At 53.1% G+C, this 17500-nt stretch overlaps 1 protein-coding gene across 1 annotated transcript in view; it reads left to right on the top strand.

The window, feature by feature from the left end:
- LOC115125965 (protein CBFA2T1-like) overlaps window positions 1-17500 on the top strand; it is a 59403-nt gene that overhangs the window by 4619 nt on the left and 37284 nt on the right. The window contains exon 4 of the mRNA XM_065020119.1: window positions 16830-17014. Coding sequence (XP_064876191.1) covers window positions 16830-17014 — 185 coding nt within the window. The remainder of the gene's footprint in view (window positions 1-16829; window positions 17015-17500) is intronic.

Here is a 17500-nt window from a genome sequence, read left to right as displayed (position 1 = left end):
ATGCAAAAAGCCATTTGATTAGCTGTTCAGGAGCCTTATTGCTTGGTCGGTAGAGGCTGTTTAGAAGCCTCTTAGAACTAGACTTGGCGCTCCGATACCGCTTGCTGTCCGGTAGCAGAAAGAACAGTCTATGACTGGAGTCTTTGACCATTTTTAGGGCCTTATTATTATTTATTATACCGCCTGGTATATAGGGTCTAGATGGCTGGAAGCTTGGTCATAGTGATGCACTGGTCCGTACCCTCTGTAGTGCCTTGCCGTCGGCGGCTGAGCAAAACCAGGCAGTGACGCAAACAGTCAGGATGTTCTCGATGGTGCAGCTGCAGAACTTTTTGAGGATCTGAGGACCCATTCCAAATCTTTTCAGTCTCCCGAGGGGGAATAGGTTTGGTTATGCCCTCTTCCCGACTGTCTTGGTGTGTTTGGACCATGTTAGGTTGTTGATGATGTGGACCATGTTAGGTTGTTGATGATGTGGACCATGTTAGGTTGTTGATGATGTGGACCATGTTAGGTTGTTGATGATGTGGACCATGTTAGGTTGTTGATGATGTGGACCATATTAGTTTGTTGATGATGTGGACCATGTTAGGTTGTTGATGATGTGGACCATGTTAGTTTGTCAGCCCCGTCGATGAGAATGGGGCCGTGCTCAGTCTTCCCTATCGGCTGTCTCATCGTTGTCGGTGATCAGGCCTACCACTGTTGTGTCGTCGGCAAACTTAATGATGGTGTTGGAGTCGAGCCTGGCCGTGCAGTCATGAGTGAACAGGGGGTACAGGAGGGGACTGATCATGTACCCCTGGGGATCTCCAGTGTTGAGGATCAGCGTGGCAGATGTGTTGTTACCTACCCTTACCACCTGGGGGTGGCCCGCCCATCAGGAAGTCCAGGATCCAGTTGCAGAGGGAGGTGTTTAGTCCCAGGGTCCTTAGTTTAGTGATGAGCTTCATGGGCACTATGATGTTGAACACTGAGCTGTAGTCAATGAACAGCATTCTCACATAGGTGTTCCTTTTGTCCAGGTGGGAAAGGGCAGTGTGGAACGCAATGGAGATTGCATCATCTGTGGATCTGTTGGGGCGGTATGCAAATTGAAGTGGGTCTAGGGTTTATGGGATAAGGTTGTTGATGTGACCAGCCTTTGGGTCGGTAAATTGAAGTGGGTCTAGGGTTTAGGGTTTAGGGTTTATGGGATAAGGTTGTTGATGTGACCAGCCTTTGGGTCGGTAAATTGAAGTGGGTCTAGGGTTTAGGGTTTCTGGTATAAGGTTGTTGATGTGACCAGCCTTTCAAAGCACTTCATGGCTACCGACGTGAATGCTCGCATTACACGTCCTGGTAATCCGCCCTACAGCCTTGTTAATGTTGACTTGTTTAAAGGTCGACTATGGAGAGCGTGATCACACAGTCGTACGAAACAGCTCATCAATCAAACGTATTTATAAATTCATGCATGCTTCAGTGTTGCTTCAGTGCTGCTTCAGTGTTGCTTCAGTGTTGCTTGCTTCGAAGCGAGCGTAGAAGTAATTTGCTCGTCTGAAGTAATGGTTGATTGTATTTACAATGTCGTTTGTGTTTCACTGTTTTTCCTTTTCTGATGAGCCACAAATCTTGCTGCTGTGACTTCACACTGCGGCATTTCGCCTAACAGATGTGGGAGTTTATTTATTGTTTGATTTGTTTTCAAATTCTTTGTGTGGTCTGTGGGAAATATGTGTCTCTAATGTGGTCATATATTTGACAGGTTAGGAAGTGCAGCTCAGTTTCCACCTCACTGTGTGGACAGTGGGCACATAGCAGTGGGCACATAGCAGAGAGAGTCAGGTCTGCGAGAGTCAGGTCTGCCTACTGTGGCCTGAGAGAGAGTCAGGTCTGCCTACTGTGGCCTGAGAGAGAGTCAGGTCTGCCTACTGTGGCCTGAGAGAGAGTCAGGTCTGCCTGTGGCCTGACTGTGGCCTGAGAGAGAGTCAGGTCTGCCTACTGTGGCCTGAGAGAGTCAGGTCTGCCTACTGTGGCCTGAGAGAGAGTCAGGTCTGCCTACTGTGGCCTGAGAGAGAGTCAGGTCTGCCTACTGTGGCCTGAGAGAGAGTCAGGTCTGCCTACTGTGGCCTGAGAGAGAGTCAGGTCTGCGAGAGTCAGGTCTGCCTACTGTGGCCTGAGAGAGAGTCAGGTCTGCCTACTGTGGCCTGAGAGAGAGTCAGGTCTGCCTACTGTGGCCTGAGAGAGAGTCAGGTCTGCCTACTGTGGCCTGAGAGAGAGTCAGGTCTGCCTACTGTGGCCTGAGAGAGAGTCAGGTCTGCCTACTGTGGCCTCTGAGAGAGAGTCAGGTCTCGAGTCTGCCTACTGTGGCCTGAGAGAGAGTCAGGTCTGCCTACTGTGGCCTGAGAGAGAGTCAGGTCTGCCTACTGTGGCCTGAGAGAGAGTCAGGTCTGCCTACTGTGGCCTGAGAGAGTCAGGTCTGCCTACTGTGGCCTGAGAGAGAGTCTCTGCCTACTGTGGCCTGAGAGAGAGTCAGGTCTGCAGAGGTCTGCCTACTGTGGCCTGAGAGAGAGTCAGGTCTGCCTACTGTGGCCTGAGAGAGAGTCAGGTCTGAGAGAGTCAGGTCTGCCTACTGTGGCCTGAGAGAGAGTCAGGTCTGCCTACTGTGGCCTGAGAGAGAGTCAGGTCTGCCTACTGTGGCCTGAGAGAGAGTCAGGTCTGCCTACTGTGGCCTGAGAGAGAGGTCAGGTCAGGTCTGCCTACTGTGGCCTGAGAGAGAGTCAGGTCTGCCTACTGTGGCCTGAGAGAGAGTCAGGTCTGCCTACTGTGGCCTGAGAGAGAGTCAGGTCTGCCTCTGCCTACTGTGGCCTGAGAGAGAGTCAGGTCTCAGGTCTGCCTACTGTGGCCTGAGAGAGAGTCAGGTCTGCCTACTGTGGCCTGAGAGAGTCAGGTCTGCCTACTGTGGCCTGAGAGAGAGTCAGGTCTGCCTACTGTGGCCTGAGAGAGAGTCAGGTCTGCCTACTGTGGCCTGAGAGAGAGTCAGGTCTGGCCTGAGAGAGAGAGTCAGGTCTGCCTACTGTGGCCTGAGAGAGAGTCAGGTCTGCCTACTGTGGCCTGAGAGAGAGTCAGGTCTGTGGCCTGAGAGAGAGTCAGGTCTGCCTACTGTGGCCTGAGAGTCTGCCTACTGTGGCCTGAGAGAGAGTCAGGTCTGCCTACTGTGGCCTGAGAGAGAGTCAGGTCTGCCTACTGTGGCCTGAGAGAGTCAGGTCAGGTGCCTACTGTGGCCTGAGAGAGAGTCAGGTCTGCCTGAGAGAGAGTGGCCTGAGAGAGAGTCAGGTCTGCCTACTGTGGCCTGAGAGAGAGTCAGGTCTGCCTACTGTGGCCTGAGAGAGAGTCAGGTCTGCCTACTGTGGCCTGAGAGAGTCAGGTCTGCCTACTGTGGCCTGAGAGAGAGTCAGGTCTGCCTACTGTGGCCTGAGAGAGAGTCAGGTCTACTGTGGCCTGAGAGAGAGTCAGGTCTGCCTACTGTGGCCTGAGAGAGAGTCAGGTCTGCCTACTGTGGCCTGAGAGAGAGTCAGGTCTGCCTACTGTGGCCTGAGAGAGAGTCAGGTCTGCCTCTGTGGCCTGAGAGAGAGTCAGGTCTGCCTGGGCCTGAGAGAGAGTCAGGTCTGCCTACTGTGGCCTGAGAGAGAGTCAGGTCTGCCTACTGTGGCCTGAGAGAGAGTCAGGTCTGCCTACTGTGGCCTGAGAGAGAGTCAGGTCTGCCTACTGTGGCCTGAGAGAGAGTCAGGTCTGCCTACTGTGGCCTGAGAGAGAGAGTCAGGTCTGCCTACTGTGGCCTGCAGGTCTGCCAGGTCTGAGAGAGTCAGGTCTGCCTACTGTGGCCTGAGAGAGAGTCAGGTCTGCCTGCCTACTGTGGCCTGAGAGAGAGTCAGGTCTGCCTACTGTGGCCTGAGAGAGAGTCAGGTCTGCCTACTGTGGCCTGAGAGTCAGGTCTGCCTACTGTGGCCTGAGAGAGAGTCAGGTCTGCCTACTGTGGCCTGAGAGAGAGTCAGGTCTGCAGGTCTGCCTACTGTGGCCTGAGAGAGAGTCAGGTCTGCCTACTGTGGCCTGAGAGAGAGTCAGGTCTGCCTACTGTGGCCTGAGAGAGAGTCAGGTCTCTGCCTACTGTGGCCTGAGAGAGAGTCAGGTCTGCCTACTGTGGCCTGAGAGAGTCAGTCTGCCTCTGCCTACTGTGGCCTGAGAGAGAGTCAGGTCTGCCTACTGTGGCCTGAGAGAGAGTCAGGTCTGCCTACTGTGGCCTGAGAGAGAGTCAGGTCTGAGAGAGTCAGGTCTGCCTACTGTGGCCTGAGAGAGAGTCAGGTCTGCCTACTGTGGCCTGAGAGAGAGTCAGGTCTGCCTACTGTGGCCTGAGAGAGAGTCAGGTCTGCCTACTGTGGCCTGAGAGAGAGTCAGGTCTGCCTACTGTGGCCTGAGAGAGAGTCAGGTCTGCCTACTGTGGCCTGAGAGAGTCAGGTCAGGTCTGCCTACTGTGGCCTGAGAGAGAGTCAGGTCTGCCTACTGTGGCCTGAGAGAGAGTCAGGTCTGCCTACTGTGGCCTGAGAGAGAGTCTGCCTACTGGAGTCAGGTCTGCCTACTGTGGCCTGAGAGAGAGTCAGGTCTGCCTACTGTGGCCTGAGAGAGAGTCAGGTCTGCCTACTGTGGCCTGAGAGAGAGTCAGGTCTGCCTACTGTGGCCTGAGAGAGAGTCAGGTCTGCCTACTGTGGCCTGAGAGAGTCAGGTCTGTGGTCCTACTGTGGCCTGAGAGAGAGTCAGGTCTGCCTACTGTGGCCTGAGAGAGAGTCAGGTCTGCCTACTGTGGCCTGAGAGAGAGTCAGGTCTGCCTACTGTGGCCTGAGAGTCTGGTCTGCTACTGTGGCCTGAGAGAGAGTCAGGTCTGCCTACTGTGGCCTGAGAGAGAGTCAGGTCTGGCCTGAGAGAGAGTCAGGTCTGCCTACTGTGGCCTGAGAGAGAGTCAGGTCTGCCTACTGTGGCCTGAGAGAGAGTCAGGTCTGCCTACTGTGGCCTGAGAGAGAGTCAGGTACAGGTCTGCCTACTGTGGCCTGAGAGAGAGTCAGGTCTGCCTACTGTGGCCTGAGAGAGAGTCAGGTCTGCCTACTGTGGCCTGAGAGAGAGTCAGGTCTGAGAGAGTCAGGTCTGCCTACTGTGGCCTGAGAGAGAGTCAGGTCTGCCTACTGTGGCCTGAGAGAGAGTCAGGTCTGCCTACTGTGGCCTGAGAGAGAGTCAGGTCTGCGAGAGTCAGGTCTGCCTACTGTGGCCTGAGAGAGAGTCAGGTCTGCCTACTGTGGCCTGAGAGAGAGTCAGGTCTGCCTACTGTGGCCTGAGAGAGAGTCAGGTCTGCCTACTGTGGCCTGAGAGAGGTCTGCCTAGTCCTGAGGTCAGGTCTGCCTACTGTGGCCTGAGAGAGAGTCAGGTCTGCCTACTGTGGCCTGAGAGAGAGTCAGGTCTGCCTACTGTGGCCTGAGAGAGAGTCTGAGGAGTCAGGTCTGCCTACTGTGGCCTGAGAGAGAGTCTGCCTACTGGGCCTGAGAGAGAGTCAGGTCTGCCTACTGTGGCCTGAGAGAGAGTCAGGTCTGCCTACTGTGGCCTGAGAGAGAGGTCAGGGCCTCAGGTCTGCCTACTGTGGCCTGAGAGAGAGTCAGGTCTGCCTACTGTGGCCTGAGAGAGAGTCAGGTCTGCCTACTGTGGCCTGAGAGAGAGTCAGGTCTGCCTACTGTGTGGCCTGAGAGAGAGTCAGGTCTGCCTACTGTGGCCTGAGAGAGAGTCAGGGCCTCAGGTCTGCCTACTGTGGCCTGAGAGAGAGTCAGGTCTGCCTACTGTGGCCTGAGAGAGTCAGGTCTGCCTACTGTGGCCTGAGAGAGAGTCAGGTCTGCCTACTGTGGCCTGGAGAGAGAGTCAGGTCTGCCTACTGTGGCCTGAGAGAGAGTCAGGTCTGCCTACTGTGGCCTGAGAGAGAGTCAGGTCTGCCTACTGTGGCCTGAGAGAGAGTCAGGTCTGCCTACTGTGGCCTGAGAGAGAGTCAGGTCTGCCTACTGTGGCCTGAGAGAGAGTCAGGTCTGCCTACTGTGGCCTGAGAGAGAGTCAGGTCTGCCTACTGTGGCCTGAGAGAGAGTCAGGTCTGCCTACTGTGGCCTGAGAGAGAGTCAGGTCTGCCTACTGTGGCCTGAGAGAGAGTCAGGTCTGCCTACTGTGGCCTGAGAGAGAGTCAGGTCTGCCTACTGTGGCCTGAGAGAGAGTCAGGTCTGCCTACTGTGGCCTGAGAGAGAGTCAGGTCTGGTCTGCTACTGTGGCCTGAGAGAGAGTCAGGTCTGCCTACTGTGGCCTGAGAGAGTCAGGTCTGCAGGTCTACTGTGGCCTGAGAGAGAGTCAGGTCTGCCTACTGTGGCCTGAGAGAGAGTCAGGTCTGCCTACTGTGGCCTGAGAGAGAGTCAGGTCTGCCTACTGTGGCCTGAGAGAGAGTCAGGTCTGCCTACTGTGGCCTGAGAGAGAGTCAGGTCTGCCTACTGTGGCCTGAGAGAGAGTCAGGTCTGCCTACTGTGGCCTGAGAGAGAGTCAGGTCTGCCTACTGTGGCCTGAGAGAGAGAGTCAGGTCTGCCTACTGTGGCCTGAGAGAGAGTCAGGTCTGCCTACTGCCTGGCCTGAGAGAGAGTCAGGTCTGCCTACTGTGGCCTGAGAGAGAGTCAGGTCTGTGGCCTGAGAGAGAGTCAGGTCTGCCTACTGTGGCCTGAGAGAGAGTCAGGTCTGCCTCAGGTCTGCCTACTGTGGCCTGAGAGAGAGTCAGGTCTGGTCTGCTAGTGGCCTGAGAGAGAGTCAGGTCTGCCTACTGTGGCCTGAGAGAGAGTCAGGTCTGCCTACTGTGGCCTGAGAGAGAGTCAGGTCCTGAGAGAGTCAGGTCTGCCTACTGTGGCCTGAGAGAGAGTCAGGGCCTGAGAGAGAGTCAGGTCTGCCTACTGTGGCCTGAGAGAGAGTCAGGTCTGCCTACTGTGGCCTGAGAGAGGTCTGCCTACTGTGGCCTGAGAGTCAGGTCTGCCTACTGTGGCCTGAGAGAGAGTCAGGTCTGCCTACTGTGGCCTGAGAGAGAGTCAGGTCTGCCTACTGTGGCCTGAGAGAGAGTCAGGTCTGCCTACTGTGGCCTGAGAGAGAGTCAGGTCTGCCTACTGTGGCCTGAGAGAGAGTCAGGTCTGCCTACTGTGGCCTGAGAGAGAGGTCTGCCTCAGGTCAGGTCTACTGTGGGCCTGAGAGAGAGTCAGGTCTGCCTACTGTGGCCTGAGAGAGAGTCAGGTCTGCCTACTGTGGCCTGAGAGAGAGTCAGGTCTGCCTACTGTGGCCTGAGAGAGAGTCAGGTCTGCCTACTGTGGCCTGAGAGAGAGTCAGGTCTGCCTGTGGCTGAGAGAGAGTCAGGCTGCCTGAGAGAGAGTCAGGTCTGCCTGCCTACTGTGGCCTGAGAGAGAGTCAGGTCTGAGAGAGAGTCAGGTCTACTGTGGCCTGAGAGAGAGTCAGGTCTGCCTACTGTGGCCTGAGAGAGAGTCAGGTCTGCCTACTGTGGCCTGAGAGAGAGTCAGGTCTGCCTACTGTGGCCTGAGAGAGAGTCAGGTCTGCCTACTGTGGCCTGAGAGAGAGTCAGGTCTGCCTACTGTGGCCTGAGAGAGTCAGGTCTGCCTACTGTGGCCTGAGAGAGAGTCAGGTCTGCCTCTGCCTACTGTGGCCTGAGAGAGTCAGGTCTGCCTACTGTGGCCTGGAGAGAGAGTCAGGTCTGCCTACTGTGGCCTGAGAGAGAGTCAGGTCTGCCTCTGCCTACTGTGGCCTGAGAGAGAGTCAGGTCTGCCTGCCTACTGTGGCCTGAGAGAGAGTCAGGTCTGCCTACTGTGGCCTGAGAGAGAGTCAGGTCTGCCAGGTCTGCCTACTGTGGCCTGAGAGAGAGTCAGGTCTGCCTACTGTGGCCTGAGAGAGAGTCAGGTCTGCCTACTGTGGCCTGAGAGAGAGTCAGTCAGGTCTGTGGCCTGAGAGAGTCAGGTCTGCCTACTGTGGCCTGAGAGAGAGTCAGGTCTGCCTACTGTGGCCTGAGAGAGAGTCAGGTCTGCCTACTGTGGCCTGAGAGAGAGTCAGGTCTGCCTACTGTGGCCTGAGAGAGAGTCAGGTCTGCCTACTGTGGCCTGAGAGAGAGTCAGGTCTGCCTACTGTGGCCTGAGAGAGAGGTCTGCCTACTGTGGCCTGAGAGAGAGTCAGGTCTGCCTACTGTGGCCTGAGAGAGAGTCAGGTCTGCCTACTGTGGCCTGAGAGAGAGTCAGGTCTGCCTACTGTGGCCTGAGAGAGTCAGGCCTGAGAGAGAGTCAGGTCTGCCTACTGTGGCCTGAGAGAGAGTCAGGTCTGCCTACTGTGGCCTGAGAGAGAGTCAGGTCTGCCTACTGTGGCCTGAGAGAGAGGTCACTGGGCCTGAGAGCCTACTGTGGCCTGAGAGAGAGTCAGGTCTGCCAGGTCTGCCTACTGTGGCCTGAGAGAGAGAGTCAGGTCTGCCTACTGTGGCCTGAGAGAGAGTCAGGTCTGCCTACTGTGGCCTGAGAGAGAGTCAGGTCTGCCTACTGTGGCCTGAGAGAGAGTCAGGTCTGCCTACTGTGGCCTGAGAGAGAGTCAGGTCTGCCTACTGTGGCCTGAGAGAGAGTCAGGTCTGCCTACTGTGGCCTGAGAGAGAGTCAGGTCTGCCTACTGTGGCCTGAGAGAGAGTCAGGTCTGCCTACTGTGGCCTGAGAGAGAGTCAGGTCTGCCTACTGTGGCCTGAGAGAGAGTCAGGTCTGCCTACTGTGGCCTGAGAGAGAGTCAGGTCTGCCTACTGTGGCCTGAGAGAGTCAGGTCTGCCTACTGTGGCCTGAGAGAGAGTCAGGTCTGCCTACTGTGGCCTGAGAGAGAGTCAGGTCTGCCTACTGTGGCCTGAGAGAGAGTCAGGTCTGCCTACTGTGGCCTGAGAGAGAGTCAGGTCTGCCTACTGTGGCCTGAGAGAGAGTCAGGTCTGCCTACTGTGGCCTGAGAGAGAGTCAGGTCTGCCTACTGTGGCCTGAGAGAGTCAGGTCTGCCTACTGTGGCCTGAGAGAGAGTCAGGTCTGCCTACTGTGGCCTGAGTGGCCTGAGAGAGAGTCAGGTCTGCCTACTGTGGCCTGAGAGAGAGTCAGGTCTGCCTACTGTGGCCTGAGAGAGAGTCAGGTCTGCCTACTGTGGCCTGAGAGAGAGTCAGGTCTGAGAGAGTCAGGTCTGCCTACTGTGGCCTGAGAGAGAGTCAGGTCTGCCTACTGTGGCCTGAGAGAGAGTCAGGTCTGCCTACTGTGGCCTGAGAGAGAGTCAGGTCTGCCTACTGTGGCCTGAGAGAGAGTCAGGTCTGCCTACTGTGGCCTGAGAGAGAGTCAGGTCTGCCTACTGTGGCCTGAGAGAGAGTCAGGTCTGCCTACTGTGGCCTGAGAGAGAGTCAGGTCTGCCTACTGTGGCCTGAGAGAGAGAGTCAGGTCTGCCTACTGTGGCCTGAGAGAGTCAGGTCTGCCTACTGTGGCCTGAGAGAGAGTCAGGTCTGCCTACTGTGGCCTGAGAGAGAGTCAGGTCTGTGGCCTGAGAGAGAGTCTGTGGCCTGAGAGAGAGTCAGGTCTGCCTACTGTGGCCTGAGAGAGAGTCAGGTCTGCCTACTGTGGCCTGAGAGAGAGTCAGGTCTGCCTACTGTGGCCTGAGAGAGAGTCAGGTCTGCCTACTGTGGCCTGAGAGAGAGTCAGGTCTGCCTACTGTGGCCTGAGAGAGTCAGGTCTGCCTACTGTGGCCTGAGAGAGAGTCAGGTCTGCCTACTGTGGCCTGAGAGAGAGTCAGGTCTGCCTACTGTGGCCTGAGAGAGAGTCAGGTCTGCCTACTGTGGCCTGAGAGAGAGTCAGGTCTGCCTACTGTGGCCTGAGAGAGAGTCAGGTCTGCAGGTCTACTGTGGCCTGAGAGAGAGTCAGGTCTGCCTACTGTGGCCTGAGAGAGAGTCAGGTCTGCTGCCTACTGTGGCCTGAGAGAGAGTCAGGTCTGCCTACTGTGGCCTGAGAGAGAGTCAGGTCTGCCTACTGTGGCCTGAGAGAGAGTCAGGTCTGCCTACTGTGGCCTGAGAGAGTCAGGTCTGCCTACTGTGGCCTGAGAGTCAGGTCTGCCTACTGTGGCCTGAGAGAGAGTCAGGTCTGCCTACTGTGGCCTGAGAGAGAGTCAGGTCTGCCTACTGTGGCCTGAGAGAGAGTCAGGTCTGCCTACTGTGGCCTGAGAGAGAGTCAGGTCTGCCTACTGTGGCCTGAGAGAGAGTCAGGTCTGCCTGTGGCCTGACTGTGGCCTGTGGCCTGAGAGAGAGTCAGGTCTGCCTACTGTGGCCTGAGAGAGAGTCAGGTCTGCCTAGTGGCCTGAGAGAGAGTCAGGTCTGCCTACTGTGGCCTGAGAGAGAGTCAGGTCTGCCTACTGTGGCCTGAGAGAGAGTCAGGTCTGCCAGGTCTGCCTACTGTGGCCTGAGAGAGAGTCAGGTCTGCCTACTGTGGCCTGAGAGAGAGTCAGGTCTGCCTACTGTGGCCTGAGAGAGAGTCAGGTCTGCCTACTGTGGCCTGAGAGAGAGTCAGGTCTGCCTACTGTGGCCTGAGAGAGAGTCAGGTCTGCCTACTGTGGCCTGAGAGAGAGTCAGGTCTGCCTACTGTGGCCTGAGAGAGAGTCAGGTCTGCCTACTGTGGCCTGAGAGAGAGTCAGGTCTGCCTACTGTGGCCTGAGAGAGAGTCAGGTCTGCCTACTGTGGCCTGAGAGAGAGTCAGGTCTGCCTACTGTGGCCTGAGAGAGAGTCAGGTCTGCGAGAGTCAGGTCTGCCTACTGTGGCCTGAGAGAGAGTCAGGTCTGCCTACTGTGGCCTGAGAGAGAGTCAGGTCTGCCTACTGTGGCCTGAGAGAGAGTCAGGTCTGCCTACTGTGGCCTGAGAGAGAGTCAGGTCTGAGAGAGTCAGGTCTGCCTACTGTGGCCTGAGAGAGAGTCAGGTCTGCCTACTGTGGCCTGAGAGAGAGTCAGGTCTGCCTACTGTGGCCTGAGAGAGAGTCAGGTCTGCCTACTGTGGCCTGAGAGAGAGTCAGGTCTGCCTACTGTGGCCTGAGAGAGAGTCAGGTCTGCCTACTGTGGCCTGAGAGAGAGTCAGGTCTGCCTACTGTGGCCTGAGAGAGAGTCAGGTCTGCCTACTGTGGCCTGAGAGAGAGTCAGGTCTGCCTACTGTGGCCTGAGAGAGAGTCAGGTCTGCCTACTGTGGCCTGAGAGAGAGTCAGGTCAGGCCTGTCTGCCTACTGTGGCCTGAGAGAGAGTCAGGTCTGCCTACTGTGGCCTGAGAGAGAGTCAGGTCTGCCTAGTCTGTGGCCTACTGTGGCCTGAGAGAGAGTCAGGTCTGCCTACTGTGGCCTGAGAGAGAGGTCTGCCTACTGTGGCCTGAGAGAGAGTCAGGTCTGCCTACTGTGGCCTGAGAGTCAGGTCTGCCTACTGTGGCCTGAGAGAGAGTCAGGTCTGCCTACTGTGGCCTGAGAGAGAGAGAGTCAGGTCTGCCTACTGTGGCCTGAGAGAGAGTCAGGTCTGCCTACTGTGGCCTGAGAGAGAGTCAGGTCTGCCTCAGGTCTGTGGGCCTGAGAGAGAGTCAGGTCTGCCTACTGTGGCCTGAGAGTCAGGTCTGCCTAGTCAGGTCTGCCTACTGTGGCCTGAGAGAGAGTCAGGTCTGCCTACTGTGGCCTGAGAGAGAGTCAGGTCTGCCTACTGTGGCCTGTACAATCTGTACATAGTCAAGGATTTTCTTAAATTTTCCTCTCTCTCTCTCTCTCTCTCTCTCTCTCTCTCTCTCTCTCTCTCTCTCTCTCTCTCTCTCTCTCTCTCTCTCATCTCTCCATATCTCCACTCCCTGCCATATGGTCGCTGTATCATTGAGTCAGTAGGGAGTGTTGGAAATGAACACGTTTCTCTCTCTCTCCGTCTACCGGGCATTTAGTGCCAGAGACCATATGGCAGGGAGTGGTGAGCGGGAACAGGGGCTTTTATAGGTGCCTGCTAGAGATGGAAGAGACCTGAGCGCAGCTGCAACAATGTGCATTAGGTTGGCTGGGGGTTTTCATCAGGCTAATGTCACCCGGCGACCCTCTCCTCCCGCCTTCAATCCCCCCTGCTTAGAAGACAGAGATAGAGGGAGAAAGGGAGAGAGAGACAGAGAGAGACAGAGAGAGAGAGGAGAGGGTGAGAGAGAGAGAGAGAGAGGGAGAGAGAGAGAGAGAGAGAAAGGAGAGGGTGAGAGAGAGAGATAAAGAGAGAGAGATAAAGAGAGAAAGAGAGAGAGAGAGAGAGCGAGAGAGCGAGAGAGAGATAAAGAGAGAAAGAGAGAGAGAGATAAAGAGAGAAAGAGAGAGAGAGATAAAGAGAGAGAGCGAGAGAGCGAGAGAGAGATAAAGAGAGAAAGAGAGAGAGAGAGATAAAGAGAGAGAGCGAGAGAGCGAGAGAGAGATAAAGAGAGAAAGAGCGAGAGAGAGATAAAGAGAGAGAAAGAGAGAGAGATAAAGAGAGAGAGAGATAAAGAGAGAGAGAGATAGAAGAGTGTAGCCAATGATGTAATGTTGTTTTAATGTTTACCAGCACCAGAGATGGGGAGAGAGAGCGACAGTGAGAGAGAGAGAGAGAGAGAGAGAGAGAGAGAGAGAGAGAGAGAGAGAGGCAGAGAGACAGAGAGAGAGAGAAAGAGAGAGATAAAGAGAGAGCCCTACTTTAGACCAGAGCCCTATTGCACCCTATTCCCTATATAGTGCACTACTTTATACCAGAGCCCTATAGCACCCTATTCCCTATTTATAGTGCACTACTTTATACCAGAGCCCTATGGAACCCTATTCTCTATATAGTGCACTACTTTATACCAGAGCCCTATAGCACCCTATTCCCTATTTATAGTGCACTACTTTATACCAGAGCCCTATGGAACCCTATTCTCTATATAGTGCACTACTTTATACCAGAGCCCTATAGCACCCTATTCCCTATTTATAGTGCACTACTTTATACCAGAGCCCTATGGAACCCTATTATCTATATAGTGCACTACTTTATACCAGAGCCCTATAGCACCCTATTCCCTATTTATAGTGCACTACTTTAGACCAGAGCCCTATAGCACCCTATTCCCTATTTATAGTGCACTACTTTATACCAGAGCCCTATGGAACCCTATTCCCTATATATAGTGCACTACTTTAGACCAGGATCCATATCCATAACCTTCCTATGGTTCCGTTGCTTGTTAAATGCATCACACATTTCCTCACCCTTACGACCTCCTATCAATGAAAACCCAGTTCAATGACGTCAAATTTCCAAGTCCATTTTATATTTATTTTTGTTTAGTTGGGTAATTACTATCATAAACTATGAAAGGCCCATTAAGCTGGGGACATAGATGCACAGACAGCCTAGTGACTGACACTTGGTGTTTTGTCTCCCTGACTGTAGTCAATTACTGATGTGAACCAGTGTTGTGCTGAAATACTGGACTTTAATTAGTCCATCAAAGCAGCTCACAATGGACTGAATGCACAAGACAGATGGAAGCTGTAATAGAGAGAAAGAGGGCTGAGAGAGAGCGAGAGAGAGAGAGAGAGGGAGAGAGAGAGAGAGAGAGAGAGAGAGAGAGAGAGGGAGCGAGAGGGAGAGGGAGAGGGAGAGGGAGAGAGAGAGCGAGAGAGAGAGACAGAGACAGAGACAGAGAGAGAGAGAGAGAGAGAGAGAGAGAGAGGAGAGGGAGAGAGAGAGGGAGCGAGAGGGAGAGAGAGAGAGAGAGAGACAGAGACAGAGACAGAGAGACAGAGACAGCGATGGAGGAAGAGAGAGAAATGTAGATAGTGGGGTGTGGAATGATGGAGCTGAGCGAGTGAGGAGAAAGAAAGAAAGGAAGAAAGCAAGAAAGAAAGAAAGCAGACAAGGACCAAGTAAAAACAAAAGGAGGAGAGTTCCTGTCTCTGACTCTACTCTCTTAGAGAGATCCTGACTCTACTCTATTACAGAGTTCCTGTCTCTGACTCTACTCTCTTAGAGAGATCCTGTCTCTACTCTATTACAGAGTTCCTGTCTCTGACTCTACTCTCTTAGAGAGATCCTGACTCTACTCTATTACAGAGTTCCTGTCTCTGACTCTACTCTCTTAGAGAGATCCTGTCTCTGAGTCTACTCTCTTACAGAGACCCTGTCTCTGACTCTACTCTCTTAGAGAGATCCTGACTCTACTCTATTACAGAGTTCCTGTCTCTGACTCTACTCTCTTAGAGAGATCCTGTCTCTGACTCTACTCTCTTAGAGAGATCCTGACTCTACTCTATTACAGAGTTCCTGTCTCTGACTCTACTCTCTTAGAGAGATCCTGTCTCTGACTCTACTCTCTTAGAGAGACCCTGACTCTACTCTATTACAGAGATCCTGTCTCTGACTCTACTCTCTTAGAGAGATCCTGTCTCTGACTCTACTCTATTACAGAGATCCTGTCTCTGACTCTACTCTCTTAGAGAGATCCTGACTCTACTCTCTTAGAGAGACCCTGACTCTGACTCTACTCTCTTAGAGAGATCCTGACTCTACTCTATTACAGAGATCCTGTCTCTGACTCTCTTAGAGAGTTCCTGACTCTACTCTATTACAGAGTTCCTGTCTCTGACTCTACTCTCTTAGAGAGATCCTGTCTCTGACTCTACTCTCTTACAGTGATCCTGTCTCTGACTCTACTCTCTTAGAGAGATCCTGACTCTACTCTATTACAGAGTTCCTGTCTCTGACTCTACTCTCTTAGAGAGATCCTGACTCTACTCTATTACAGAGTTCCTGTCTCTGACTCTACTCTCTTAGAGAGATCCTGACTCTACTCTCTTAGAGAGTTCCTGTCTCTGACTCTACTCTCTTAGAGAGATCCTGACTCTACTCTATTACAGAGTTCCTGTCTCTGACTCTACTCTCTTAGAGAGATCCTGACTCTACTCTATTACAGAGTTCCTGTCTCTGACTCAACTCTCTTAGAGAGATCCTGTCTCTGAGTCTACTCTCTTACAGAGACCCTGTCTCTGACTCTACTCTCTTAGAGAGATCCTGTCTCTGACTCTACTCTATTACAGAGATCCTGTCTCTGACTCTACTCTATTACAGAGATCCTGTCTCTGACTCTACTCTATTACAGAGATCCTGTCTCTGACTCTACTCTATTACAGAGTTCCTGTCTCTGACTCTACTCTGTTAGAGAGATCCTGTCTTCTACTCTATTAGAGATATCCTGTCTCTGACTCTACTCTCTTACAGAGCTCCTGTCTCTCTCTCTCTCTCTCTCTCTCTCTCTCTCTCTCTCTCTCTCTCTCTCTCTCTCTCTCTCTCTCTCTCTCTCTCTCATACTCCCTCTCATTATCTGAGCAGAGTGAACATGAATACCAGCTGTGATGGTGGCAGCTAGTGGCACTCTGCCTCTCAGTGTATGTCCAAAATGGCAACCTATTCCCTATAGCCATTATATCGTTGGGTACTCTTCAGATAGAGTAAATGGTTGGGTACTCTTCAGATAGAGTAAATGGTTGGGTACTCTTCAGATAGAGGGTAATGGTTGGGTACTCTTCAGATAGAGGGTAATGGTTTGGGTACTCTTCAGGTAGAGGATAATGGTTGGGTACTCTTCAGGTAGAGGATAATGTTTGGGTACTCTCGTCAGATAGAGGATACTGGTTAGGTACTCTCTTCAGATGGAGGGTAATGGTTTGGGTACTCTCTTCAAATGGAGGGCAATGGTTTAGGTCCTCTCTTCAGATAGAGGATAATGGTTGGGTACTCTCTTCAGATAGAGGGTAATGGTTTTGGTCATCTCTTCAGATAGAGGGTAATGGTTTAGGTCCTCTCATCAGATAGAGGATACTGGTTGGGTACTCTCTTCAGATGGAGGGTAATGGTTTGGGTCATCTCTTCAGATAGAGGATAATGGTTGGATACTCTTCAGATGGAGGGTAATGGTTTGGGTACTCTTCAGATAGAGGATAATGGTTTGGGTACTGTTCAGATAGAGGATACTGGTTGGGTACTCTTCAGATAGAGGGTAATGGTTTAGGCCATCTGTTCAGATAGAGGATAATGGTTTAGGTCATCTCTTCAGATAGAGGATAATGGTTGGGTACTCTTCAGATATAGGGCAATGGTTTGGGTCATCTCTTCAAATAGAGGGTAATGGTTTTGGTCATCTCTTCAGATAGAGGATACTTGTTGGGTACTCTTCAGATAGAGGGTAATGGTTTTGGTCATCTCTTCAGATAGAGGATACTGGTTGGGTACTCTCTTCAGATAGAGGGTAATGGTTTGGGTACTCTTCAGATAGAGGGTAATGGTTTGGGTCCTCTCTTCAGATGGAGGGTAATGGTTTGGGTCCTCTCTTCAGATAGAGGGTAATGGTTTAGGTGCTCTCTTCAGATAGAGGACAATGGTTGGGTACTCTTCAGATAGAGGGTAATGGTTTGGGTACTCTCTTCAGGTGAAGGGTAATGGTTTGGGTCATCTCTTCAGATAGAGGATAATGATTGGATCCTCTTTTCAGATTATGAGAGATCTGTTACTGTATGTTTGAGAGACAAGAGACCACATTTAGACATCTCTAGATAATAATCACTATTTCAAGATGTTCCATGTGGTATGTCAGATGATGCCAGGTAATATACAGTTTTGTGTTGTGTACTGTCTGTCAGTCAGCACCCAGCAGTTCCCGATCGTGACCACTGTCTTTCCCTCTACAGGCCAACCTGCCACTCCTACAGCGGGAACTGCTGCACTGTGCCCGTCTGGCCAAGCAGAACCCAGCTCAGTACCTGGCACAACACGAACAGCTCCTCCTGGACACCTCCTCCACCACCTCCCCCGTCGACTCCTCAGAACTACTCCTAGACCTCAACGACAACGGCAAGAGGAGAACACCTGACAGGTGAGGTAGGGGTTGATGTCTGCTGGCTCTAGAGGAGAACACCTGACAGGTGAGGTAGGGGTTGATGTCCGCTGGCTCTAGAGGAGAACACCTGACAGGTGAGGTAGGGGTTGATGTCTGCTGGCTCTAGAGGAGAACACCTGCCAGGTGAGGTTGGGGTTGATGTCTGCTGGCTCTGGAGGAGAACACCTGACAGGTGAGGTAGGGGTTGGTGTCTGCTGGCTCTAGAGGAGAACACCTGACAGGTGAGGTAGGGGTTGGTGTCTGCTGGCTCTAGAGGAGAACACCTGACAGGTGAGGTTGGTGTCTGCTGGCTCTAGAGGAGAACACCTGACAGGTGAGGTTGGTGTCTGCTGGCTCTAGAGGAGAACACCTGACAGGTGAGGTAGGGGTTGATGTCTGCTGGCTCTAGAGGAGAACACCTGACAGGTGAGGTAGGGGTTGATGTCTGCTGGCTCTAGAGGAGAACACCTGACAGGTGAGGTA

The sequence above is a fragment of the Oncorhynchus nerka genome, linkage group LG7 (genome assembly GCF_034236695.1).
Source record: "Oncorhynchus nerka isolate Pitt River linkage group LG7, Oner_Uvic_2.0, whole genome shotgun sequence".
NCBI lineage: Eukaryota > Metazoa > Chordata > Actinopteri > Salmoniformes > Salmonidae > Oncorhynchus > Oncorhynchus nerka.
This window is presented reverse-complemented; position numbering and strand designations above follow the sequence as displayed.